This window comes from Camelina sativa, unplaced genomic scaffold (assembly GCF_000633955.1).
Source record: "Camelina sativa cultivar DH55 unplaced genomic scaffold, Cs unpScaffold00549, whole genome shotgun sequence".
Classification (NCBI taxonomy): Eukaryota; Viridiplantae; Streptophyta; class Magnoliopsida; order Brassicales; family Brassicaceae; genus Camelina; species Camelina sativa.
The window spans coordinates 51,500-76,942 of NW_010921726.1; the positions used below are offsets into that span (position 1 = coordinate 51,500).

Here is a 25,443-nt window from a genome sequence, read left to right on the forward strand (position 1 = left end):
AATGTTGCCAATCCTTCTTGAGAGCTGCCCAAAATTAGAATCTTTCGTATTGGTAATGAATAACTTTAACCCTCTGATTTATGCATATCTATTGCGTTTATTTCTCTACTCCAATTTATTTTCTTCTATATTTGTTTCAAGTACAAATACATGTTTCATGAGAGATCGAAAGATCCAAAGGTGATGTTATCAACAGTGCCTCAGTGTTTGGTATCATCGCTAAAGTTTGTGGAATGGAAACGTGCGATCTCATTGTATGAAGGAGAAATGGAGCTAATAAGATACTTCCTGAAGAATTCAACAATTCTGGAGAAATTTAGGCTGGATGCTTATTATACCGAAAAAGCTAAGTGTGCCTTCCTTCAAGAACTCCTTGCAATGCCAAGATGCTCTAGCATTTGTGAAATCCATTATTCTTTCATTCCTAAAAAAAAAAGTATTGAATATTTCGTTGGGTCGTTAGATTAGTTGATGTTAGGAAGGATATATTTTAGGCCTTGAGCCAAAAGCAACTTTTCCTGTTTAAGTCATTCTTATGTTACTTGGTGGTTGCTGCACATGTAATAATCACCAGTGACCAACTTTATTTCGAATTTGATGGATACTTCCACAACTTACTCGATCAAGCATTAATTATATACATATGTCCTGCTACTCAAGCACTAATTATATACATGTTCTTCTACTCAAGTACTTATTAGTCATACTAGATATACAGAGAAGCAATGCCAGAATGTGTATTCTAATGCCAAAGTTAGATTATTAAATATCAAAGGTCAGGGAAATGATCATACATCAAGTCAGTTTCTTTTTCAATGCAAATTTCGGTAAACAGAATTCGCAAAAATGAAGCTAATAAGATAAAATATAGGAATCGTCAAGAAACTCCCACTAGATTTGTGAATTTGTTGTAACTGCATCTTCTTTAGCTAAGGCTCATATGGCTCAGTCTCAGGGGTTATAGAAGAATGACAAAGAAGTCCAAATTGTGCATTTCATTTGTGCCTTATTAAGTAATTGTTATCATCGCTCTCTAGTTTGCAGTTATCAGATTCCCTATCTCCAGTTCTGATGAAGCCATGAAAATCAATAGGTATATTCCTAAAGAAACTGGCTCTGTTTAATTTGGTAACAACTAGAGAGACACCATGAGTATAGTTTGTGTATGTTTCCTAGGATTAAACAGGGGATAAAAATTGTCTTGTAACAACTCATGTTGTTTACTGAGTTTAGAATCGATTGGTTGCGACTCTGTTTTTTCTTTGGCATGTGGAAAAAAAGTTTTACAATTAACCATAAATTAACTAAGAACATCACTAGGTTGTTCTTCTTCTTCTTCTTCTTACTTACTTGAACCTTTTTTCTATAACGTTTTTATAAGACGTTGAAAAACTCAAGTATTGATTATTATCACCAAAGGCTACATTCAAAGGAGATGGATCAAATCAGTTTTTTCATCTCCTTCCGAATGTTTGTTATCGTCTCTCAAGTTCATTGATTTTTTTGTTATGTATGGTTATTACGTAAACACGATCAGATACTTTTTAATCATGCAATGAACAATATTGATTAGTAAACTCCTCTTCTCTTCAGATCACATCAGTTTATAAAACCTTACTTAACAAAGAACTTGAAGATCCTCAATCCGGGTATTAGTAATCCTTAACCGATATCGTAAATGTGCTGACTATATAAACTCAGCCCAATATGCCCAAAATTACTAGAAAACCTTTCACGAGTCCCATATCATTTAGCCAGCTGTAATTTTCAGACCTAACAGATTTGTCTCATCTGCTCGTGCTTTCAGGTTCGTTCCTTCAATATTTCTTCGACCCTTCCCTTGGTTAATCGTATTCTTTGTAAGTTTGTTTAAAGTTTTTTTACAAAAAGAAATAAAGACATGGTTGATAGAAAGAAATCTAAACAAGCTCCTTCCAAAGGGTTAAGTAAGAGGTTGAAGGAAGATGGGATAAGCGAATTACCTGATCCGTTGATATGTCACATTCTTTCTCATCTTCCCATAAACGAAGCTGTTAAGACAAGTGTTTTGTCCAGCAGATGGAAGAGTCTTTGGCTTTGGGTTCCTAAATTGGAACTGGATGACTACCGTTTCCGAGATTGGAGTGTCTTGATGAGTTTTGGTGATCACAAGTTTTTATTTATTCTAATAGGGTTTCATTTATAGAAAATCTGAAGTTAACTATTGATGTTGGGTGTAGTAGACACAATATAGACGATGCTGCAGTTAAGTGTAAGATCCAATATAGACGTGTCTCACATCATTGCTTGATGCTGCAGTTAAGTGTAAGATCCAATATCTATCTACATGTTAATTGGCAGCCTCAAAGGCTTTATAGATGTGAGACACTAGTATCTTTGAAACTCCATCAGGTAACCTTAGCTGATGTCACGCTTTTCTCCTTCCCTTGTCTGAAGACTATGCAGTTAATAAAAATATTGTATCCCAATGAGGCCACTCTCGAGACACTTATCTCAGGCTGTCCTGTCTTGGAGGAATTGAAAATTAACACTTATGGGAATGGTGCAAAAGTCTTACGGGTGCACTCTCCGTCACTGAAAACGCTCAGTTTAGTACGAGGTGGTTCATTGCATTCTGTTTCCGGAATTGTGATTGATGCTCCTTTACTATGTTGTTTGACAATCAGTGATGACATATCTAAAAGATTTATGGTAAAAAATATGGAGTTTAACGCCAAGTTAGATCTTTCTCTCTTCCTTACGGTTGATGAGGATGTTGATGAAGCGAAGAGAAATATCATCTACAGTTTTCTCACTTGGATTTCGAGGGTCAAGTATATGACTATACGTGCAACCACTTTGAAGGTATATATATATATATCAAATTAATGTAGGTTTTGGACATGCACATTTTCTATAATATGAAAGTTTCTAATCCATAATCTTTTCTCTGGTTTGGTTCCAGCACATATATCAATACTCAAAATTTGGACGGCTACCTCAATTTGGTTATATGACCCGTCTATGTGTTACTCTCGATGCATTCAATCTGAAATGGTTTCCAATCTTTCTTGAGAGCTGCCCGAATCTGAAATCTCTCATTTTGGTGATGATTTGCTATAACCCCTATGATTTTCTTGTCTATATAATAAGTTTTTTTTTTTTTTCATATTCATTGTGTTTTCTAACTTTTCCTCAGGGAAGGATCGGTGTTTTCAGTCAGCTGAGTTCCAAGAAGATGAAACGTGTTAATTTTTCATCGGTGCCTCAGTGGTTACTGTCGTCCCTCGAGTTTGTTGACATCAAATCCCCAATCTTCGGACTTGCTATAGAAGCAAAGCTAGTAAGGTACTTCCTTGAGAATTCCGCAATCCTCAAGAAACTGTCACTACGTTTAAATAAACTGTCACTACGTTTAAATTCTCATTTAACAAAAGATGAAATCTATATAGAAGACTTCAAAATCCCAAGAGTATCTACCAAATGTGAAGTTGTCATCCTATGATTTAGTAACGAGACGAGCCGGAAACATGTGAGGTTTTATTCCATTTTCGTAATATGTATGGAGTTGTTTATGTTGAACAGTTAACCTTATAAACAAATCGCTAGAATAGGGTTTTATGGTTTTATCACGTAAAGACAATGTGAGTTTGCGTACAAGTTCATGACAAAGGTTTTTGGTTGGTTTGGCTTCGGTTCTTTGTAATGATGCTATTAGCGTTCTTCTTTTGCTCTTTGAATTTCTGAAGTTCCATGGCAGCTCATAATCTTCAATCAGTTCAGATATTAGTGAACTCTAAGCAAGGTCAAATGTTTTACTTAACATATTAAAATTTTGACATATATTCATTAGTCCTAATTTTTTTCTTTTGTTTCTGTTTAATAATGTGAAGGTTGTGATTTTGGAAAATTCAAAGAAAAAAGGAAAAGAGAAAAAAACTAACTTTATATGTATATATATATATATATATATATATATACATTATAGCCCAGTTGTAAATGGTAATGGAAAATTCACATATTCTTTTCACTAGAAATTGATTTATAGGAAAATCTCGATTAATTGCAAATCTGATTGGCTGACATCAGCCCTATATTGCCCAAATCGTCACGAGTGCAATATTATTTTACCAAATCAGTTTGTACTTTGTAATTTAAAATCTAGTTCAGCTATTCCCTTAGTTAATTACTAGATAAGGGCTCGCATGATGTACGGGTTTAAAAATTGTTAAAAAATATAAATCCTAAATCTAAAACAATTTTTCAAAAATATATAAAGAAATTTTTTTTCTAAAGTAAATATATAAATAATTTAAGTTAGAGAATATTTATATTTACCTTCATACATTTATTTATACTTCTATATTTTTAATATATTATAACAATTATTATAATAATTTAAAGCTAAATTATATCCCACTAAAACTTTTACCAAATGTTCATCATTACAAATATTATTATTGTCAAATTTCAAAAATGTTTCACAACTTATTCACAAAATATTTTACATGCAACAAATTCATCAAAGCAACATCTAATAAGTAACCACATAAAATTTTACTCTATGTTTTACCATTAAAAATATGTTCTTACACCCAAAATTATTTTATTGTTAAAGTATACTCTTTATCACCACCTATAAAATGTCTTTTAAACAGATTAAACAAACTTTATGTTGTTTTACTTTCATTTTGGCATAATTATAGTTCTTATAATTACTAAAATTGTTTTGTGACATAATTTCTTTAACCATGAAGTTTTTTTCTCCAAATATATTGGATGAACAACTGGTGAAAATTATTACTCAATTACAATAATTTTATAACCCAATAAAAATTGAGAAATTGAAAGAAATTTAATATAATATAACAAAAATAAAAATTTGAAAATTATAATCATGATGGTACATATAAGTCTTAGATAATTCAGATATACAAAATAGAAACTTTATATACAATCCAAAACATGATATATGTCATAATCACGCTAAGGATCAACGACCTATTTACTCTTCAGAAGTATCCAATTGTACAAAAACAACTTAAAGTTATGATCTCGTCTCAAATATTCTCGAATCATAAATTCTCAACTTATTTTTCCCGAATCAAAAGTAGGGCGACGATATCCTAGAGAGGGGGATAATTTATTAATTATTCTCAACTTATTCTCAACTTATTCTTTTGACATAATTTATTAATAATAATATACATGCTTAGTGAATTACTTTTTTTGTTTATACATGTCAAAATCTTATTGAGAAAACACGTATAACATAAGTAGCTTACAATGGAAAATATATTAGTTTTGTTAATTTTCCTTTTTGATTTAGAATTTTTTTTAGATAAACATGTAAATTTTATTTAGATTTAATGTTATTTTTTTAATTAGCTGTTTTGAAAAATAATAATTTTTGACACATGTCAACATTTCATCAGTATACTTGACATGTGATTAATTTGAAAACCCAACTTTATATAATAAGATTTTTAACATAATTAAAAGATTAGTTCAAGCTTTTTTCCTAAGAATGCCAATTGGCTCTCCATTATCTTCGTTTTCTTCGCATGTGCCTTCACAAATCTTGTTGCAATACTCAATGTCCGAAATTGGTTAACCATAGAGACATAATTTTTTTACACGTAGTATAACTTTGATATGGATGGCACATATTATATTTATTTTAGTTGTTTTGTTTTTAATATAATAAGATTACAATTATATTATACTTTATTTTACCAAGCTTGAAAATTGTGATTTTTGATCGTTAAAATTGACATATGTCACGATCTGATGAGTTACTAACTTTGATCTCTAATCATTAAAATTGACACGTGTCATAATCTGGTGATTATTTAACTTTGATCTCTGATCGTTAAAATTAACACGTGTCACGATCTGGTGAGTTACTAACTTTTTTAAATTGACATGTGTCACGATCTGAAGAGTTACTAACTTTGATCTCTGATTGTTAAAATTGACACGTGTCATGATCTTGTGAGTTTTTAACTTTGATCTCTGATCGTTAAAATTGACACGTGTCATGATCTTGTGAGTTTTTAACTTTGATCTCTGATCGTTAAAATTAACACGTGTCACGATCTGGTGAGTTACTAACTTTGAGAACCAAGGTTTATATAATAAGATAATTTTTGTTTTCCTTAATCTATATCCCCTTTCCCCGTACGAGCTATAAAAGTTTGAGAATTTATTAAAAATACCCCTTTTAATATATCCATTTTCAAAAATATCCTTTTTTGGTCATTTTTATTTTTGCACTCCTTTAATTTTTAATGACCATTTTACCCTTAGATAAAAAAAAATATTTTAATCAATAAAAAGAAAAACAAAATTTTCCCGCCAAAAAAATTTCCAACATATTTTCCCGCCAAAAAAATTTCCCGCCAAAATGAATTTTGTCAAAAAAAATTTGATACAAAATTTCGACAAAAAAATTTCCCGCCAAAAAACATTTACAAGGTTTTTAAAAAGTTTTTATAAGGTTTATACTTATAAACATTTGTAAAAGGTGTTTTACAAGATTTTTTGAAGGTAATTGCAATCTGTACCAACATTTTCAAGGTTTTAAAAAAGTTTTTATAAGGTTTATACTTATAAACATCTTGTAAAAGGTGTTTTACAAGATTTTTAAAGGGTAATTGCAATCTGTGCCATCGGAATGAAAAATTAACTGACACAAAACGTCACTATTTACACAGTACAAATGTCATAAAAGTTACATCATTACCCTTGTATCTATTTGGTTTTTTTACTTTTTTTTATTTTTTTATCTCTCTCCTCTCTTCTCTTCCGTTCGATCATGTGTCGCTGTGGTGGTTTTTAATCCTACCTGGGGTTGAATCAACTGTGATCTGTTTCAGTTGATGGGGAAACATGACAAGCGGTGAGAAGAGCAACGTAGGAGGATCGACGAGCAAGAGAGTCGGAGCGGAGATCAACGGAGGTGTCGTGGTGAGAAGCGAGGTGGAGAGGCAAGTAAAATAAGCCAACTCGGAACCGGCAAGCCGTCAATGGTCATCATCGGAAATAGATGATCGGAATTTTTTGGGAAATTTGGTATAATTTGGCAATATTTTAACATGTTACAAAGGTACGTAGTTTGCTACAAGACCATTTATCTTTTTATATAATTTTTTACCCTGTTAATATTTTATATAGCATGTTTATAAATTTTGTATTGTGCTGACATTTAACTTATCGATTTACAATTTATCTTATCATGTTAAATAAATAAATAATCATCTAACATACAACATATTCATTTGTTATGTACCTCGTCGGCATCCTAGTTTACTGATGTGTAATATTATTTAATATCTGAACTGGTTAATATAAATATTATTTGATGTATTTTGTATCTTAACATGCTACAAATATGTATAGTGTGTTTTACCATTATTGTTATCGGTAATAATATATTTTGTATAATATAATAACTCGTTTAACATGATAACTATCCACGTAACAAATGTTATGTGAACTTATCATGATACTATATCATTTAACACGTAAATAAAATATTTATACACACAATTCACAAAAAATAATAATAGCATATTCCTGTTAATACTTTATATAGCATGTGTTATAAATTTTGTATTGTGCTAACAGTTAACTTATCGACATACAATTTTTCTTATCATGTTAAATAAATAAATTAGCATCTAACATACAATATATTCATTTATTATGTACCTCCTCGACATCCTAATTTATCGATGTGAAATATTATTTAATACTAGGTGTTTCCCCACGCAACGCATGGGTTGTGGTGTTGTTGGCACTTTCTTGTTTTGTTTTTGATCTTTTTCCTTTTCTCTTTTGTATTATTTTGTTTTAATAAGGTATATATGAGCTTTACAGTCACTTGTATTTATACACTATATCTTTATACTATTTTGTTTAGATATGTACAATTGTGGCGTTTATTTTTTTATGAATTATGAGGATGTTTTTTGGTGTTAAGGATCCATTCTTATCATTGACTGATATTGTTTCCAGTACATCTATTGTATTTTAGATATTCTAATTAACTGCTTATGTAAACTCTTCCTACGTTGATGTTGCAATAATAAATTATTTTTTAAAAATAATTATCTTCCGTGTAGGTGATTATGTTTGTATGCCCATGTTTTGGTTTAATATCACTAAGATCGTTTCTGTTTTTTTTTTTAGTTGGCTTTGAAACCAATTTTGAGTTAAGCAAATACTGGGCCGAATTATGGTGTTAATAAGTAATATAAATTCTTATGTATATATATTGTATATATATGTGACTATAAGTTTAGCTAACTAAAAAATTCTGTAATATTTAAATATAATCTTGAACATATATATATATATATTATTTGTGGGAGGAATGTATGGAATTATTGGATAGAAGTTATTTTTGAGTTAAATGACATTTTATGCCTTTAAGTTGAGTTAAATATTAATAAATTTATATGTGTCTTGACTTTTTAAAAAATGAATACCAAGTGTTTCCTTCCAAATTTGAAGTGACATAGTATTTTAGTTTTCTTATATGATTTTATGAACTTCAATGTCAAGGTTTGTCAAAGTAATAAGTACACTCAAAGTGATAGAATTATAAAATTTGGAAAAATATTTATTTCGATTAATCATCTACTTTTTTAAATATATTAAATAAGTATGTTGTTGTTCCTACAAATAGGACAACATATATTATAGTTTAACCATATAGTTAAGCAATGGAAATGGAACTTGTGATTGCAAGACAAAATGCTTATATATATTATGTTACACATTGATCGTTTAAAAATGAATAGAAACATCTAATTCTCAAATAAAGTTGATTTTTTTGTTAAAACCAACATATGTGAATTTAAATTTAACTATGCAAATTTAAAAAATTAATATGAATATATTAGAAAGGCAAGAAATATAAAAGAAATATTTTATTTTTATATAAATAAAATATAAATTGAAAACAATGTTAAATATATATAATACTTTCTAAATTAAAATATAGAATCAAAATTTTACAAGTTACAACACATATGAGATATAACAACATTTGATATTGGTGGGAGGAGGAGAGAATGATTACTATAAGATGATAATCCAAATTAGATAATAGAGATAAATCTTTAAAAAATAGAACAATGTAAAATATATATATAATAATTTCTGAATTAAAATATAGAATCAAAGTCTTACAACACATATGAGATATAACAACATTTGATATTGGCGGGAAAGGAGGAGAGAATGATTACTTATAAGATAATGATCCAAATTAGATAATGGAGATGAATCTTTTAAAATAAGAACAATGTAAAATATATATCATGTAGTCTCTAAAATTAAAATTTAGCATTAAAAATTTACAATGATATTTCATTTATTTTTTACAACCCATACAACAAAAATAAGAAAAAAAATAAAAGAAAAAAACCAAAATGATTTGAGGTATTGTAGAAGAGAATGAGAGAATGTGAGAATGAGATAGTAAAAGAATGTCAATATGAGAGAATGAGAGATTGAGAGAATGCTTATTTATATGATAAGAAATGATGGAAGTTACATTTAGAATTATGGAGCTACAATAGTAATTTATTTTGTTTGAATAAAATTGAGTGGTGAAATATGATTAATGCATAATTTATTTTATTTTCAGTTATAATTTTATTTTAATGTGTGAGTTAAATGTATTGTTTTATGGGATCTTAAATATTGTTTAAAACAATTAGAAAGTAAATAAAAAATAAAAAAATTAGAAAACATTAAATGAAACCAATAAGGAGAGACCAAAACCTAACATTTATATATATGATGATAGATCAAACTCTTACAATATTTTTTTATTTATATGTAAGCCATATAACAACATTTAGAAAAAGTTTTTTAAAAATTGAGATTTGAGATATGGTGGGAGAGGAGAAAAGAATGATTACTTATATGATGATAACCCAAATTAGATAATGGAGATGAATCTTTTTTTTTAAATACCAGTGTTAAATTATTACAATGATATTTCATCTGGTTTTGTAACCCATACAACAACAACAACAACAACAAAATAAAAAAATATACAAAAAAAAAATTTGAGGAATAGTGAAGATATGAGAGAATGTGAGAACGAAAGAGTGATAAAATACCAATATGAGAGAATGATTATTTAGATGATAAGAATTGATGGCAATTACATCACATTTAGAATTATGGGAGTTATATTTATAATTTATTTTGTTTGAACAAAATTCAGCTAAAGTTCATCTCACATGGCATATTATTCTATATTTATTATTATTTCATACTTAAACTTATAAATAATAATATTAATTATGTTAATATATTTAATATCCAACAATAACATATATATATATATATATATTACATACGAAATAAAAAATACAAGAAAGGAAAAATTAAATACATACATAAGTAAATATAAAGCATAAATCATTTACATTTCTAAAATAATTTATTATACATATGTAATTGAAAATTAAAAATAATAAGAAAGAAAAAGAAGGAAGGAAGAAATACATAAAAATAAAGAAATAATTTTTGAACAAAATAAGATAAATCTAATAAAATACATAATCACACTCTTACCATGAGTTTTGAACCCAAGCAAGAACATAAAAAATATATATATATATATATATATATATATATTTACAATTTGAGATATAATTGATGATGATGTGAGAATGGTTATTTATAGGATTTCAAAGAATGGGAGTTACATTTTTAAAATAATTTATTACACATATGTATTGAAAATTAAATAATAAGAAGACAGAGAAGGAAGGAATAAATATATTTAAAAAAATGAACAAAATATAATATAAATCTAACAAAATATATAATCACACTCTTACCATGAGTTTTGAACCCATGCAAGAACAGAAACAAAACAAAGAAAATATTTAGAATTTGAGATATGGTGGATGATGATGTGGGAATGGTTATTTATAAGATTTCAAGGGATGAAAGTTACATTTCTAAAATAATTTAATTAGAGGAGTTACAGTTATAATTTATAGTGTGTTTGAATGAAAATGAATGGAAAAATAGTCAATTCATATTTATGTAATTTCAGTTACAATTTAGTAGTAAAGTGTGGATTTAAAGTATAGATTAATATACATAATTATATTTTTACTTAATTAAAAATAAATATTATTTCTTAGAAATTAAATGCTAAATGGACCAAGGAGAGAGTGAATAATTGTTTTTTACAGTCACCAAAAATTTATAATACATATGTAATTGAAAATTAAAAATATAAGAAGACAGATAAAGAAGGAAGAAATACCTAAAAACAAATAAATAAATTTGAACAAAATATAAGAGAAATCTAAAAAAAGTATATAATCACATTCTTACCATGAGTTTTGAATCCATGCAAGAACATAAACAAAACAAATAATATTTAGCATATGAGATATGGTGGATGATGATGTGAGAATGATTATTTATAAGATTTTAAGGGATGGAAGTTACATTTCTAAAATAATTTATTATACATATGTAATTGAAAATTAAAAATAATAAGAATACAAAGAAGGAAGGAAGAAATACATAAAAACAAAGAAATAAAATTGTACAAATTATATAATCATATTCTTACTATGAGTTTTGAACCCATGCAAGAACATAAACAAAACAAAGAAAATATTTAGGATTCTAGATATGGTGGATGATGATGTGAGAATGATTATTTATGGGATTCCAAGGGTTGAAAGTTACATTTCTAATATAATTTCATTAGAGGAGTTACAATTATAATTTATAGTGTGTTGGAATGAAATGAATGGTCAAATAAGTCAATTCATAATTTATGTAATTTCAGTTACAATTTAGAAGTAAATGTGGATTTAAAGTATAGACTAATGTACATTATTACATTTTTATTTAATTTAAAAGAATTATTAATTTTAAAAAACTTAAATGCTAAATGGACCAATAAGAAGAAACTGAAACCTTACTTTTATATATATGATTTTAACTGGTTAATATAAATATTATTTGATGTATTTTGTATCTTAAGATGTTACAAATATGTGTAGTGTGTTAACATTATCGTTATCAGTAGCAATATATTTATGTATTTTTATAAGTTATTTTGTATAATATAATAACTTGTTTAGCACGATAACTATACATATAACATATGTTATGTGAACTTATCATGATACTATATCATTTAACACGTAAATAAAATACTTATACATACAAATCACAAGAAAAAAAAAACACACTATATGTCTATATGGTGATAAATTGTGTCATCGTTCTGATAGCAGTGTTAATAGATGGTTGATGAATAGTATCCGGTGATGAATAGTGTCTCTGGTATTAAAATAAATAGTGGTCATGATAATAAAAATAACAAAATTTCAATCAATGGTAATTGTGTAATTAATTAAAAGAGGAAGGAGTATTTTGGTTTGTGTTTTGTTTCTCTTTCCTACTTACTTAATTAAAATATTATCATGGCTATAAATTTAATTGTTTGGTCAACCAGGTATATAGATTAATATAGCCCATTTTTAGAAGAGTTTTAAAAGGTTTTCAAAAGGTTTATAAAAACCTTGTAAACGCTTTTTAAAAGCGTTTAAAAGGTTTTTAAACACCTTGTAAACGCTTTTACAAGGTTTTTATAAGGTTTTTAAAAGGTTTGCAAAAGATTTTTAAAAGACTTTTAAACACCTTGTAAACGCTTTTACAAGGTTTTTAAAAAAATTTACAAGGTTTTTAAAAGGTGTTTAAACACCTTGTAAACGCTTTTACAAGGTTTTTAAACACCTTGTAAACATTTTTACAAAGTTTTTAAAAAGTTTTTAAACACCTTGTAAACACTTTTACAATGTTTTTAAAAGCGTTTACAATGTTTTTATAAGGTATAAATTTCAAATTTTTTGGCAGAAATTTTGTTAGATTTTGGCGGGAAATTTTTTTTTTGGCAGAAAATTTTTTTTTTGGTGGGAAAAAAAGTTTTGACGGGAAACTTTTCGATTTTGGCAGGAAAAAAAAAATTTGGCGGGAAATTTTTTTAATTTTTTGGCGAGAAATTTTTTTGATTTTGGTGACTGTACATTTTTGTTGTCATTCAAGAAAAGGTTAATTTGGTCATTTTGTACATAAAGAGGGGTAGTTTTAAAAATGGTCAACATACAGGAGTATTTTTAAAAAGGGACATGGAAAATGGGGTATTTTTGAGAATGCCCCTAAAAATTTCGGGATAGATTAGATTTTTTTTTTTGTCAAATGATAAATTAGGTTTATAACGAGCTATATATGCGTACCGTAATACCCACGCCTCCAAAACCATTTTTTTTTTTTTGTATTGGAGTAATTTTGTCTACAGAAGAACACATGGTTGGTATAGAGGATTGTTCCAAAGGGTTAAGCCAGGGATTGAAGAAAGATGGGATAAGCGAATTACCTGATGATTTGATATGTTAGATTATTTCTCATCTTCCCACAAATGAAGTTGTTAAGACAAGCGTTTTATCCACTAGATGGAAAACTCTCTGGCTTTTGGTTCCGTGTTTGATATTGATTATTGAACTCCCAATATTGATACAATGCCTTTGTGAGTTTTGGTGATAGGTTTTTCCGTTCCGATAGGGTTTCATGCATACGCAAGCTGAAGTTAACTATTACTGATTCTAGATCACAAACTTACTCTTATCTCAAGTCATGGGTTGATGCTGCAGTTAAGCGTAAGATACAACATCTAAATGTATTTAGATTCGAAAGGACCTGTTTTGGTGAGATGCCCCTAAGTCTATATTCCTGTGAGACACTGGTATCCTTAAAACTTAATGTTCATGTGTTCTGGGCTAGTGCGGAGTTTGTTTCCTTACCTTGTTTGAAGACTATGCATTTACTGTACAATATGTTTAATAATGAAGACACTTTCACGACACTTGTATCATGTTGTCCTGTCTTGGAAGAATTAAATATTGTCGTAGTCAAGGATGATCCAAATGTCTACAGGGTGCACTCTCGGTCACTAAGGACGCTCAGTTTCACACGGCATTTTCGTAGCATTGATTCAATTACGGGAGTTGTCATTGATGCTCCTCTATTATGCGATTTGAGTATCACTGAAAACGTATCAAAAATTACTATACTAAACAATCTGGACTCCATTTCCAAGTCAGTTATTTCTCACGTCGGTTTGTCGGACGGTTCTTCCGAAGCAAGCATTTCATCGGGGAGAAGTCACATTGACAGTTTTCTGCCCAAGATCTCGAGGGTCAGAAATATGACAATATGTTCGAACGCTCTCATGGTATATATTTATATATATTAACATGCAAATTTAGTATAATGAAAAAGTTTCTAACCCACAATATTTGCTGGTTTCAGGTCATTCATCCCTATTCCAAATTCGAACGGCTTCCTCAATTTGATTACATGTCATGCTTGCATGTTAAACTATATGTACCAGATTTGAAATCGTTGCTGACTTTTCCCGTGAGCTGCGTGAATCTGAAATCCCTAGACTTGGTGATTACTAAAGAGATACGATTCGTAGTCATCGTTTGTCTTGTGATCGGGTTCGTAAAAAAAAACTAGAGATTTTTCGAAGGTTCAGCCTCTGATACCATAAAGAGATACGATATCAAAGAAATTCTGTCTATTGATCAAAATGTCGTAGAGATTACATATATAGAACCTACTATGAACTGAAAACTATATTTTGGGATATCAAAGTTGTTATAACTATACAAGCGTCTGTTGCGGAGAGAATATACCAATGTACGTATATCTTTATGCCAATAATTACCTTTACTGACCCCTACGATGGTTTTCTCAATCTCTATGAAAGTTGCTGTCATATCATTTCATTATGTTTTCTCCTCTATTTTCCTCAGTTTCAGGTTGCAATGTATCGCTCACAGGATATGAATCAAATGGGTTATTCATATGTTGTGCCCAAGTGTTTGTTATCATCTCTCGAGTTTTTAGAAATCAACAAGATGGGTAACCTAAGAAATCTTAGAAAGTTTGTTAGTTACTTCCTAGAGAATTCGGCAATACTCAAGAAGCTTACCCTTGGTTTGCCTTATTCAATAAAAGAAAACTTTACTATCAAGAAACTCCTCAAAATGCCGAGAGGCTCAACCGAATGTGAAGTTGTCTTCCTCTGATTGGTAATATGAGTAGAGGTTTTATGATTTTTGTGTAACAAAGCGAATATGAGAATACTAGTTTCATGGCTGGTTTTGGCTTTTCAATAATATACTAGGATTTAAGCCGTGGTATATCTCCGGAAAAAAATATTTTATAATAAAATTACACATTTTAAAATTTTAGCTTTTTATATATTTTAAACTCTGACACAATTATTCTTAAAATATTATAATTTTATCAGGAGAAAACACTATGAAATATTACTATTTGTATAATGTATAATTAATCAGAATAGTATTTTGTATCTATTAAAAACAATACTATTATTGTTTGTATAATGTATAATTATTTAATTTAATTGATTGTTAATATTTAAGTGAGACATATAATATTAAAGGTATACAGTTTAATAATTGATTTTTTAATTTATTTTTATTTTTCGACACATATATAGAATACAAATTTGCTATTACTAAGGAGTTAGGTAAAATTAATTAGTTTTTATTAAAAAAAATTGATTTTGTAAATTTACCATATGTCACTTATTGCTTTTAGTGCAATTTTGTAGGAACTAAAATTGTAAATAAAATTTTAAATAATAATAACTAAAAGGGTAAAACACAAAATATACTTAAAAATGTATATAAGATGTATATTTACCATATGTCACTTATTGCTTTTAGTGCAATTTTGTAAGAACTAAAATTGTAAATAAAATTTTAAATAACCATAACTAAAAAGGTAAAACACAAATGTACTTAAAAAATGTAAATAAAATGACCGCATACCCTTGTAATATATAGGTAAACTGGTTGAGGTCAAAAAAAAAAAATATAGGTAAACTGGTCTTTTAATAAAACGTTACCATTCCAATTGTTTTTTTATCGGTACCCTAAAATACTGCTCGATATACATGAACCGTGGAGGAAGACGAAGAGGTTTGATCAGCGGTGGTGACTAAACTTCATTCCGGTGCGTTCGTGAGTTCGTCTTCTTCCTCCTCCTCTTCCTCTACTGTTTCTTGATTTTAGTCATCTTCAGAAACCTTGAAAACCCTAACCTAACAAGTCTCGTATACTCGTATGTGTTCTTCTCATAGGGTTAATTTGTCGCAATTTATCGGTGTCCGTGTTTAGTTTTTAATTTATTTATGACAAATTGGTTTGGTGTTTCTCTAAATTTCAATATTTTAAAAACAAAAACTTTCTTAAATTTGATAATGCAGATTAGTTGTGGGAAGAGGAACAGATGGTGGGTAGAAAGAAAAAACCACGATCAGTCGAAGATAGGATAAGCCACTTACCTGATCACTTGATATCTGAAATACTTACTCGTCTTTCTACTAAGGATGCTGTAAGAACAAGTGCTTTATCCACTAGATGGAGAAATCTTTGGCAATTGGTTCCTATACTGGATTTAGACTCCCGAAGTGACTTCCGGTCGTTTAGCGAGTTTGTGAGTTTTGCTGGCAGGTTCTTTGATTTCCACAAAGACTCATCATGCATACAAAAACTACGTTTAACTACTCATTATCTTGCTGATAAGTCTTATCTCCCCTCATGGATAGATGTTGTGACTAGGCGTAGGATTCAACATCTTCATATCAATGTTGTTAGCTGTTATCATGACTTCGGTGACATACCCCTGAGCTTGTATACTTGTGATACACTAGTACACTTACAACTGTATCGAGTCACCATGGTTAACGTCGACTTTGTTTCCTTACCTTGTGTGAAGATCCTCCATTTAAAGAATAATCACTATCCTAACGAGGCCATTTTGGAGAAACTTATCTCAGGTTCCCCAGTTCTAGAAGATTTTATCATCATCAGATGTCCGACTGAGAACGCAAAGGTGTTACAAGTGCGTTCTAAGACGCTAAAGAGCATCCACGTAAATGAGTTTGTCTATGTTGTCATTGATGCTCCTCTTCTCCAGTGTCTAAAGACAACCCTCCATATGACAAAGAACATCACGTTCATCAATTCGGGGTTCCCAGCAAAAGTAGATATCGACTTTGGTAGTGAGTATAATATGTTGGATCCAAATGGCCTATCCAAGAGAAAAGTGATAGGTGATATCCTCACTGATATTTCAAGGGTCAGGGAGCTAGTTATAAATTTATATTTTTGGAAGGTAAACTTGTCAACGTTTGAACATATAAAATGTATTCTTCCACAACATAAATTTTTAACCAGCGTTATTCTTTTTTTGTTTTGTTTTGGTTTACTTTGTTACCAGGACATCTTTCCAAGTTTTTCTTACTTGTCCAGATTGACCGCTACATTTTGTGACGCCGATCTGGGGATGTTGCCAAATCTTCTTAAGAGCTGCCCAAAACTAGAATCTCTTATCTTGGTGATGAAAAGTTCTATCTTATTAGTCTGTGAAAGCTTTTATGCATTTCTACTCAACTTGTTTTCTTATGTTATTGTCTTTGTTTCCGTAGAGATTGTCTACCAACCGCCTTTATATACGTGGTACGAAGAATAATGAACCAAAGTTCACGTTTCACACGATAGTGATCCCGTGTGTGGTATCATCGCTCAAGTTTGTGGAATTTAAAAGTCCAATCTTAGGGTATGAAGGAGAAATGGAGCTAGTAAGATACTTCCTGAAGAATTCAACAATCCTGGAGAAAATGAGTGTAACAGTTTCTAATTATCAAAGGAAGAAAAGGGTAAAAGGCACGGATGCCATCTTGAAAGAACTCCTTGCAATGCCAAGATCCTCTAGCGCTTGTCAACTACTTGTTGTTTAACTATAGTAACTAAAACATTGCTTCTTTTTTTTTGTGGTTATTTTTTGTCGTTAAACATTGATTGCATTTGTAGCGATCAAAATATTTCTTATGTTTCTTGGTGGTTGCTATTGTTGATTCATTGTAATCTCACAAATTTGGCTCATCAATTCATGTTTTAATCATCAGTGGCGGACCCAGGATTAAAAATTAGGGGGGGTCAATGTGTTATAGGGGAGAATTATACTATACATATATTTTAGAATATGACATATATTTTAGAATATGATAATATAATAACAATACTACTATCTTTAAATCAAAAAAATAAAATAAACAAAAGCAATCTTTTCCTTCAATAAATCACTACTTAATGAAATATATGATATGGTTTAATCATCGACAGTCACTTTCGTCATATATCGATCTTATTCCCATCCCAATTCTCAAAAGACATCAATGACGCTATGAGTAAACATGCTCATTGGGCTATTAATGGGCCAAAGATAACTCGGCCTAATAGGCCCAAAAGGACCTGAAACGTCATCTTCACTCTCACGAGTAAGAATTTGCCAAATGATTGATTCTGTAAATTTCAGAACTTTCCGAGTCGTCTCGTCTCTCTCTCTCACCGTTGTTCGTCTCTTCTTCGTCAAACATTTCCACCATTTTCGTTTCTTCAACCTTTCTTCAGCTCCTAACTTCGTCAATCGTGGGTTTTTATTCACCAATCTTTATAAAATTTCTGGGTTACAACACTCTAGGGTTTTTTTCTTGAGTCACATTTCCAATAAACCCTAGTTTTTTTCTTCCAGTGCGATCAGTAGTAGTGGAATTGGAGTCTCTTCGGTGATTTTCTTAGTAATGGATACCGCTTCGAGCGCAGCTGCAACTCGTGGCGGTTCCCTTCAGAATCCGTCGCCGACGACTCCATCGAGGAAAGAATGGCGTGCCGTTTCGGATTCACAAAACGTTGGAGACGGTTCAGATTATGTGGTAAGGTTTTAGCTTCTGGGTTATGTTTATGTTTAGAGGACTGAGTAGACTGAATCTGAAAGTTTTGATTTTTTTTTGTATATACTATTTTATCTGTTATGTTCCAATGTTTATGCTGAGAGTAAAGTGATTTGCTTTTGGTTGTTTCCTTGTTCATATTTTGATTGTCGTTGTCAAAATTTGTTGCAGGATTTGGAACAGTTGAAGCTGAACCGGACGGATGAGAGAACGATTTATGAGGTTAATTATTTCTGGCTTGTGATGTTACTTAGTTTTTTTTCTGTGTACTTATTGGAGAGTGGAAACGAGATTTTTATGGGGGTTTCTTGTTGAGCAGAATGGAAGAGAGCAGGATGGTTTCTCAGATAGTGAGATGTTGCAGCAACAGATTCTTAATGTTTCTAGGAAGAAAGGAGAACTTCAGCAGTTAGAGATTGAGCTTCGAGCTCAGATGTTTGCGAGACATGAGATCATGGAGATCCAGAGCAACTATGAATCTCAATTCACAGAGTATGCTAATGCTGCTGCTAGAATGCAGGTTAGGGTTTCAGTCCAGTCCCCTGATATAATAGCATGGTTTTTATATCATCGAGCATTGTGTTGCATGGAAGTTAAAGGAATGTTGTTGATATTTTTTAGGAGCAACTTCATGAGAAGGAGCGATCTATTCGGGAGGCAGAGAGGCAGTTAGAAGAGAAAGACAGAGAGCTACATGCGATTAAGCTGGATAATGAAGCGGTCTGTTGGTTTATATATGATTACTAGATTATTTTCTGATGTAAATCTGAATGACTTGTTTCTAAGTTCTTTTTGTTCTGATGCTAGGCATGGGCCAAAGAGGGTATCCTAAGAGAACAGAATAAAGAACTTGCCACATTCAGGTGCTGTTAATTCCTTAACTCGTTTTCTCTTTGTTAAGTTCATATGAGGTTTCCTATTATACTGATCTGTTAGTCTTGTATCTTATATAGGATTCTGCTACTTTTGTTTTAAAATTATAGTATCCGACCTTCGATTTCTTCTTGTATTAGACGTTTTAGGCATGAGGGTTTGGTAAGTTAACACACTACTTTTTTCCTTTCTTAATATGCAGGAGAGAGCGTGATCATTCTGAAGCTGAGAGGTCCCAAAATATACATAAAATATCTGAACTTCAGGAGCATATTCAAGAAAAAGAGAGCCAGCTCAGTGAATTGCAGGAACAAGTTAGTTTTCCCTTCTTTTTGTGACACAATCAAATCTTTCAGTTATATATCATTGTCATTTTTGAAATTCTATTCTAATACACTAACACCTTATGCTTAATGGCTTTGTAGAATAGGAATGCTCAAGAAACTATCTTGTACAAGGATGAGCAACTAAGAGAAGCGCAAGGTTGGATTGCCCGTGCCCAAGAGATAGATGCTTTACAATCATCTACAAATCATTCGTTGCAGGCTGAATTGCGAGAACGTACGGAGCAGTATAACCAGCTCTGGCATGGTTGTCAGAGACAGGTCAGTTTCCAGGATATCTTTCAATTCCTAATTGGTTTTCCTTGAAATGAGTCTACTCTAAACTTATGTTGTTCCTCGTAATTGACTTCAGTTTGCGGAGATGGAGAGATTGCATGTGCATACAGTGAAACAGCTTCAGCTTGAGCTAGCCAATGTAAAGGAAGCAGGTGGTTCCAGTGGTGCCTCACAGACTATTCAGAACAGCGGGAACCAATTTGATGCTCATGGAAACAGCTCAGAAAGTGCAAACATTAGTGTCCGTTCAAATGGAAAAAGCTCAGATAACATCTCATCTTTTACTTCAACTGATGATAAGGCTACTCAGGTACATCTCTGTTTCTGTTAATTCTCTTGAATAATTTCTCTCTGTTTGGCGTTTTGTGTTGGATTTACAAGATGATATCTTATCCACAATACAATGTTAGCATGTGTTGAGATGAATCTGTACATTTGCTTATTCAGTTGGGTCTCGTCAGCCTATTAGTTGTTAAACATTAGATGTTAAAACTGTTAAGCGAATATAAAATAATCGGATATCCCCAGCAGCCAAAAAGTACAGTGTTGGAAATCAATAAGGACAGCATAGAAGTTCTGTGATCTTGTATTTTGAAGTATTTGTTTCATTACTTGTCTATTCAATTTAATGCTCTGATTCTTCAAGATTCTATATTTGTCATGCTCCACATCTTATTTGCTATTCAGTCCGATGGCTTGTATTCTTGGCGATTAAATAATCCTTGGTAAAATACTTGTGATGGCTTATAACTGTAACTGCCTTTTCTCTTGTAATTATTTGTAGAACAATCGTGTTGATGGGGTGTCATCTTCTAATCTTGGAACGTATGGGTACCATCAAGCGGGTCAGATGACCCCTCTGCATTCTATTTTCATGCATCAACAAGAGATTTCTCAGCTTGTTCAGCCTCAGGTCCCTTCACCTCATTTTGCGCAATCAGTGTTGCTGCAGCAAAACGTGTGTGAGCTTAAGAATGCATATCTTTTCATTTTTTTTTATAGTTAATGACCATTGTCTTTCCTGCTTTTATTTGTAGGCTGTACCAGTTAATTCCCAGATGCCTACACAGAATCATGTGCATCCATCTGAAGGTGTTCATGGCTTGGTAAGTTCTGATCTGAAGAGTGAATATCAAGTGCCTGCCAACGGACAGTCCTTTGGTCAAGGGTATGGAGATGTTCAAACTAGCCAAGGAGCACAATACGGAAATACACCATCGTCCACTGTGAATGAACAGGTAGGGAATGTTCTTATTACGTTGTGGAGTTATACATGTTCAATACGATATGTCGATACCATCTTAGAAAGTACTCGTTAACAGGCAGTGGAATCTGGCAATGGAGATTATAATGGATCTAATCACTTAGAGAATAACTTTCAAGACATTTCTTCACAGTTCCGTGATGCGCTAAGGCTTGATTCCCATACCCATAATCAGAAACCCGAGGTATGCAATGCTCATATTACCTAGCAATTTTTCTTTTGGCTTGTAGAGCCTAGTTAGGTTAGCTACAGGGAAATATTTTCTGAATGTGTCTTCAATTTCTCTCCCCAGGAAGTTAATGGCCAGGTTTCACCTGATGAACACAATGGTGCCCTATTCTCATCTGGGAAACCTGAGAGGAACTCAGAGAGTACTCTGCTTGATGAAAGGTCACTTTTGACATGCATACTCCGAACTATACCAGCTGGTGGAAGAATCCGAATTAGTTCAACGGTGAGCAAATTAATTGTAACCACAATGAGTCTGAACAATTTAATTACTTTGAGAAAGTGCTTTCATATAATGTCTGTTTTATGTGTGATATACAGCTTCCAAACCGTTTGGGCAAAATGCTAGCCCCTCTGCACTGGCATGATTACAGGAAAAAGTACGGGAAGCTGGATGATTTTGTTGCTAGCCATCTTGAGGTCTGTGTGTCTCATACCAATGACTAAACAACTCATGTGTTCTTCTTAAAACTTCAAAATGCTAAACTGGTTTTGGCTGCAGTTATTTGTGATAGAGGATGACTACATTCAAGTTAGAGAAGGAGCACAGAAAATTGTAGCAGCATCAGCAGCAGCAGCCAAAGTGGCAGCAGCAGCTGCAGCGTCGTCATCCCCAAACTCCATGTATGTGGCTATGACTCCAATGGCTCAGTCTCAGGGGTTAAAGAAGAATGACAACACAGTTCAAAGAGGTAGGCAGAGCTCTGATTATATGGGAAAGCAACAACGCAAGGTCTGATTTTACAAGTCAAGCTTTAAAGTGAAAGGCATAGAGTGAGGCGAAACAATCTCCTATCTTGCTTTCATTCTTCGGTGTGTTAATGGCTAATGCTCGAAGCTAAGATATACATTCAATTTTACTTCTGCGGTTCTGCCCTTTGAATAGTATCCGTGGCCAAAATCAACAATGTTAAATTTACATGCTTAGAGTCGGCCACTAAAATTCAGTAAAGAACCAGCAAAACTCAACGCCTACCATCATTTAGAAATTTACATTTGAAATTTTTGCCTCCTTTCTTAACTCATCAAAACAGCAAAAAGATGACTCATTTCTTAACTCATCTGATTACATCCTTTCACATGTATATAGACGAATCAAAACCTCTTAGCAATTGTCACGCTACAAATCTATTCATCATTTAGCAAGGCAGAACGGTTGTGCAGTGGAGATCTGTGCACGTGATTGTGTCGATTGCAGAGGAGGTAGCTTTGTGGTGGCTTCGTCAAGTTGCAGAGCAAAGACCCTTTGTCAAGTTGCAGAGCAAAGACTCTGTTTTGACCAGAGTCTCTCTTTTCCTTTTGTTGATTTGAACACTTCTATGTTAACTGGAGTCTGAACCTCTGTTTTTTGACTAGTGTGGTTTACATGTTTAGTTTAAATTAGAACTGATATAAGATCCATGGGCTGTCAATGAATTCAGAAACAAGTAGCGAAAAAACAAGGAAGAACGGAAGCGAAACCACCCATGTTCACTTTGTCTTTTCATAACACAAAACCTCAACAGTGTTCTTTCTACACTCTTTTTAACCAATCAGAGAAAGACGACTTCACATTCTGTAGAGCGTCTTTTGATTTTGAGGAGCTTCTTGACAAAGTCATCTTGAATCTGAATTGCATCATAAGGCAAAGGCAGAGTGAGTTTCTTGAGGACAGCAGAATTCTTTAGAAAGTACCTTACTAGCTCCATTTGTACACCAAGTCCCCTGATTGGCACTTTGAAATCAACAGACTCGAGAGACGATAGCAAACACTGAGGCACATGTGAAAAACTAAAATGATTCATCTCCTCGGAGCACGTTTCCTCAGAATCATCATCATAGCATACCTGAGGATAAGAGAGATGGATTAAAACGGAATGAAAAGATAGATACACAAAATCTTCATAGAGATTAAAAAAAACTTATTCGGTTTAAAACATCCTAACCAAGATGAGAAATTTCAAGTTTGGGAAGCTCTCAAGAAAGGTCGGTAACCATTTCGAATGGTTATAATAGAGAGCTACTTGCAGGCGGGACATGCAACCAAACTGAGGCAGTGATTCTAGTTTCGAGTATTCATAGAGGAGCTTTGAACAAGAAAGAAAAACAAATGTGTGTCAGAAACTCTCATTATAGAAAAATGTAATGTCCCAATATCAGAATTTGACTATATATATATATATATACCTTGAAAGTGTCTAGATGTATGAACATATCCCTGACCTTCGAAATCTGTGGGAGAAAGTTACGCAATCTTTTCTTCTTAGATAGATATGCTTTGTCAAAAACCATACCAGACCGGAGACGAAGATCTAACTTAACATTGGAATCCATATCGGTTATTACAAACCTTTCCGACAAGTTTTCATCAATCCTCAAAAACCGTAGCCGAGGAGTATCAACCTCAACTTCTGATCCAAGATGAAACAGAGAAAAACGTAAACTTATAACAACCCTCTTCAACGACTTAGACAACACCCGAAATACTTTAGCTTTACAACTAACACTTCCCTTAACCTCCAACTCTTCCAAGACAGGGCAGGACGAGACAAGTCTCTCAAAAGTGGTCTCATCCGGATAACAAACAGTATTCAAATGCAAAGTCTTCAAGCAAGGCAAAGAAACAAAGTCCCCATTAGGCAATGCCACCAGATGAAGTTTTAATGACACCGATGACTCAGAGTTACAAACGCTTAACGGCATCACATCAAGACAACTGTTTAGAGGGAAACGAACGTATAGATGTTGAACCTTACGTTTGATAGCAGCATCAATCCATGATGTGAAACAAGAGGAATCGTAATCATCACCGTTTATAAATCTAATATCAGCTATGATTAACTTGAGTTCGTTTATGTGTGAGACTCTACTGGAATCGAAGAACCTGTTACCGTAACACGAGAAGGCACTCAAATCTGGGAGTTTTCTTGAGTTCAGTTCCAAACTAGGAACCCAAAGCCAGAGAGTCTTCCATCTTGTGGATAAGACGCTTGTTGAAACAGCTTCTTTTGTTGGAAGATGAGAAAGTATGTGACATATTAAAGGATCAGGTAGTTGGCTTATTCGATCTTCTTCCTTCAATCTTCTACTACGATTTGATCCTTTAAAACGAGCCTGTTTCGATTTCCTTCTACCAACCATTTTTGTTTTTCTTCTTATGGAACAAAAACGGCGTAGTAATTAAGGAAACATTTCAATCAGGAAACCCTAGAATAGTGATCTCAGACAATTTACCTAAGTGCGAGAGAGAAATTATGATGAATCCGTAAGGTTTTTGAAACTTGAGACTGATTTGGTGAAATCTGTGTTGCTACTTGTGCGAGTTCGTGAGAATTAGTGAAGAAGATGCTAAGATTGGTTGTGTTGTTTACAGTTAAATTGGGCCTATTGGGCTTAAGTGGTGAAATCTTGTTGCAACTCGTCCGGACGTATTCGGAACCGGTCTATACCAGACCATTGTATTTAGCGTTTAAGTATAATTAATTTAGAGCTTATGTCACCAATTTAATACGTGCCTCAGTGGTTCGAATTGGTACTATCATTGTGTAGTGAAGTTGTCGGCTCTTCCCGTGAGGTAATTTAAATTACCTTTTTTTTTTTTTTTTTTT

At 32.0% G+C, this 25,443-nt stretch overlaps 4 protein-coding genes across 5 annotated transcripts; 3 read left to right on the top strand and 1 right to left on the bottom strand.

The window, feature by feature from the left end:
- The first annotated feature begins 1,900 nt into the window (after positions 1-1,900).
- LOC104773464 (putative F-box/FBD/LRR-repeat protein At2g05300) lies at positions 1,901-3,568 on the top strand. Its single transcript, XM_010498080.1, has 6 exons — positions 1,901-2,151; positions 2,223-2,304; positions 2,392-2,844; positions 2,945-3,085; positions 3,179-3,327; positions 3,565-3,568. The coding sequence occupies exons 1-6, from the start codon at positions 1,901-1,903 to the stop codon at positions 3,566-3,568; spliced, it is 1,080 nt and encodes a 359-aa protein (XP_010496382.1).
- A 12,797-nt stretch (positions 3,569-16,365) lies between these two features.
- On the top strand, positions 16,366-17,878 carry LOC104773465 (F-box/FBD/LRR-repeat protein At5g53840-like). The gene is made up of 3 exons (XM_010498081.1): positions 16,366-17,253; positions 17,359-17,475; positions 17,567-17,878. Exons 1-3 carry the CDS (start codon positions 16,366-16,368, stop codon positions 17,876-17,878), a joined length of 1,317 nt encoding a protein of 438 aa, XP_010496383.1.
- Positions 17,879-18,435: 557 nt separating this feature from the next.
- Positions 18,436-22,869, top strand: LOC104773456. The gene is made up of 14 exons (XM_010498070.1): positions 18,436-18,853; positions 19,043-19,093; positions 19,191-19,391; positions 19,493-19,591; positions 19,679-19,734; positions 19,947-20,058; positions 20,170-20,349; positions 20,441-20,674; positions 21,149-21,322; positions 21,402-21,602; positions 21,687-21,812; positions 21,921-22,082; positions 22,178-22,276; positions 22,359-22,869. Exons 1-14 carry the CDS (start codon positions 18,722-18,724, stop codon positions 22,593-22,595), a joined length of 2,064 nt encoding a protein of 687 aa, XP_010496372.1. The 5' UTR covers positions 18,436-18,721; the 3' UTR covers positions 22,596-22,869.
- A 340-nt stretch (positions 22,870-23,209) lies between these two features.
- On the bottom strand, positions 23,210-25,178 carry LOC104773457 (putative FBD-associated F-box protein At5g53635). Of its 2 annotated transcripts, XM_010498073.2 has the most exons (4): positions 24,186-25,178; positions 24,023-24,089; positions 23,782-23,922; positions 23,210-23,682 (listed from the first exon to the last, which is right to left on the bottom strand). In XM_010498073.2, the coding sequence occupies exons 1-4, from the start codon at positions 24,974-24,976 to the stop codon at positions 23,389-23,391; spliced, it is 1,293 nt and encodes a 430-aa protein (XP_010496375.1). In that variant the 5' UTR covers positions 24,977-25,178; the 3' UTR covers positions 23,210-23,388. The 2 variants fall into 2 exon arrangements, with proteins under 2 accessions (XP_010496375.1, XP_010496374.1); XM_010498072.2 differs by having other exon boundaries at positions 24,023-25,178.
- Positions 25,179-25,443: the final 265 nt, after the last annotated feature.

Coding starts and splice junctions, on each gene's coding strand:
- LOC104773456 (XM_010498070.1), top strand. CDS start 18,722: ATGGATACCGCTTCGAGCGCAGCTGCAACTCGTGGCGGTTCCCTTCAG. Junction 19,392..19,492: donor ATGCTGCTGCTAGAATGCAG/GTTAGGGTTTCA, acceptor GATATTTTTTAG/GAGCAACTTCATGAGAAGGA. Junction 20,350..20,440: donor GGCATGGTTGTCAGAGACAG/GTCAGTTTCCAG, acceptor AATTGACTTCAG/TTTGCGGAGATGGAGAGATT.
- LOC104773457 (XM_010498072.2), bottom strand. CDS start 24,976: ATGGTTGGTAGAAGGAAATCGAAACAGGCTCGTTTTAAAGGATCAAAT. Junction 23,923..24,022: donor TACATCTAGACACTTTCAAG/GTATATATATAT, acceptor TCTTGTTCAAAG/CTCCTCTATGAATACTCGAA. Junction 23,683..23,781: donor ACTTGAAATTTCTCATCTTG/GTTAGGATGTTT, acceptor TCTTATCCTCAG/GTATGCTATGATGATGATTC.
- LOC104773465 (XM_010498081.1), top strand. CDS start 16,366: ATGGTGGGTAGAAAGAAAAAACCACGATCAGTCGAAGATAGGATAAGC. Junction 17,254..17,358: donor TAAATTTATATTTTTGGAAG/GTAAACTTGTCA, acceptor CTTTGTTACCAG/GACATCTTTCCAAGTTTTTC. Junction 17,476..17,566: donor AACTAGAATCTCTTATCTTG/GTGATGAAAAGT, acceptor TTGTTTCCGTAG/AGATTGTCTACCAACCGCCT.
- LOC104773464 (XM_010498080.1), top strand. CDS start 1,901: ATGGTTGATAGAAAGAAATCTAAACAAGCTCCTTCCAAAGGGTTAAGT. Junction 2,152..2,222: donor ATGAGTTTTGGTGATCACAA/GTTTTTATTTAT, acceptor TGGGTGTAGTAG/ACACAATATAGACGATGCTG. Junction 2,845..2,944: donor TACGTGCAACCACTTTGAAG/GTATATATATAT, acceptor GTTTGGTTCCAG/CACATATATCAATACTCAAA.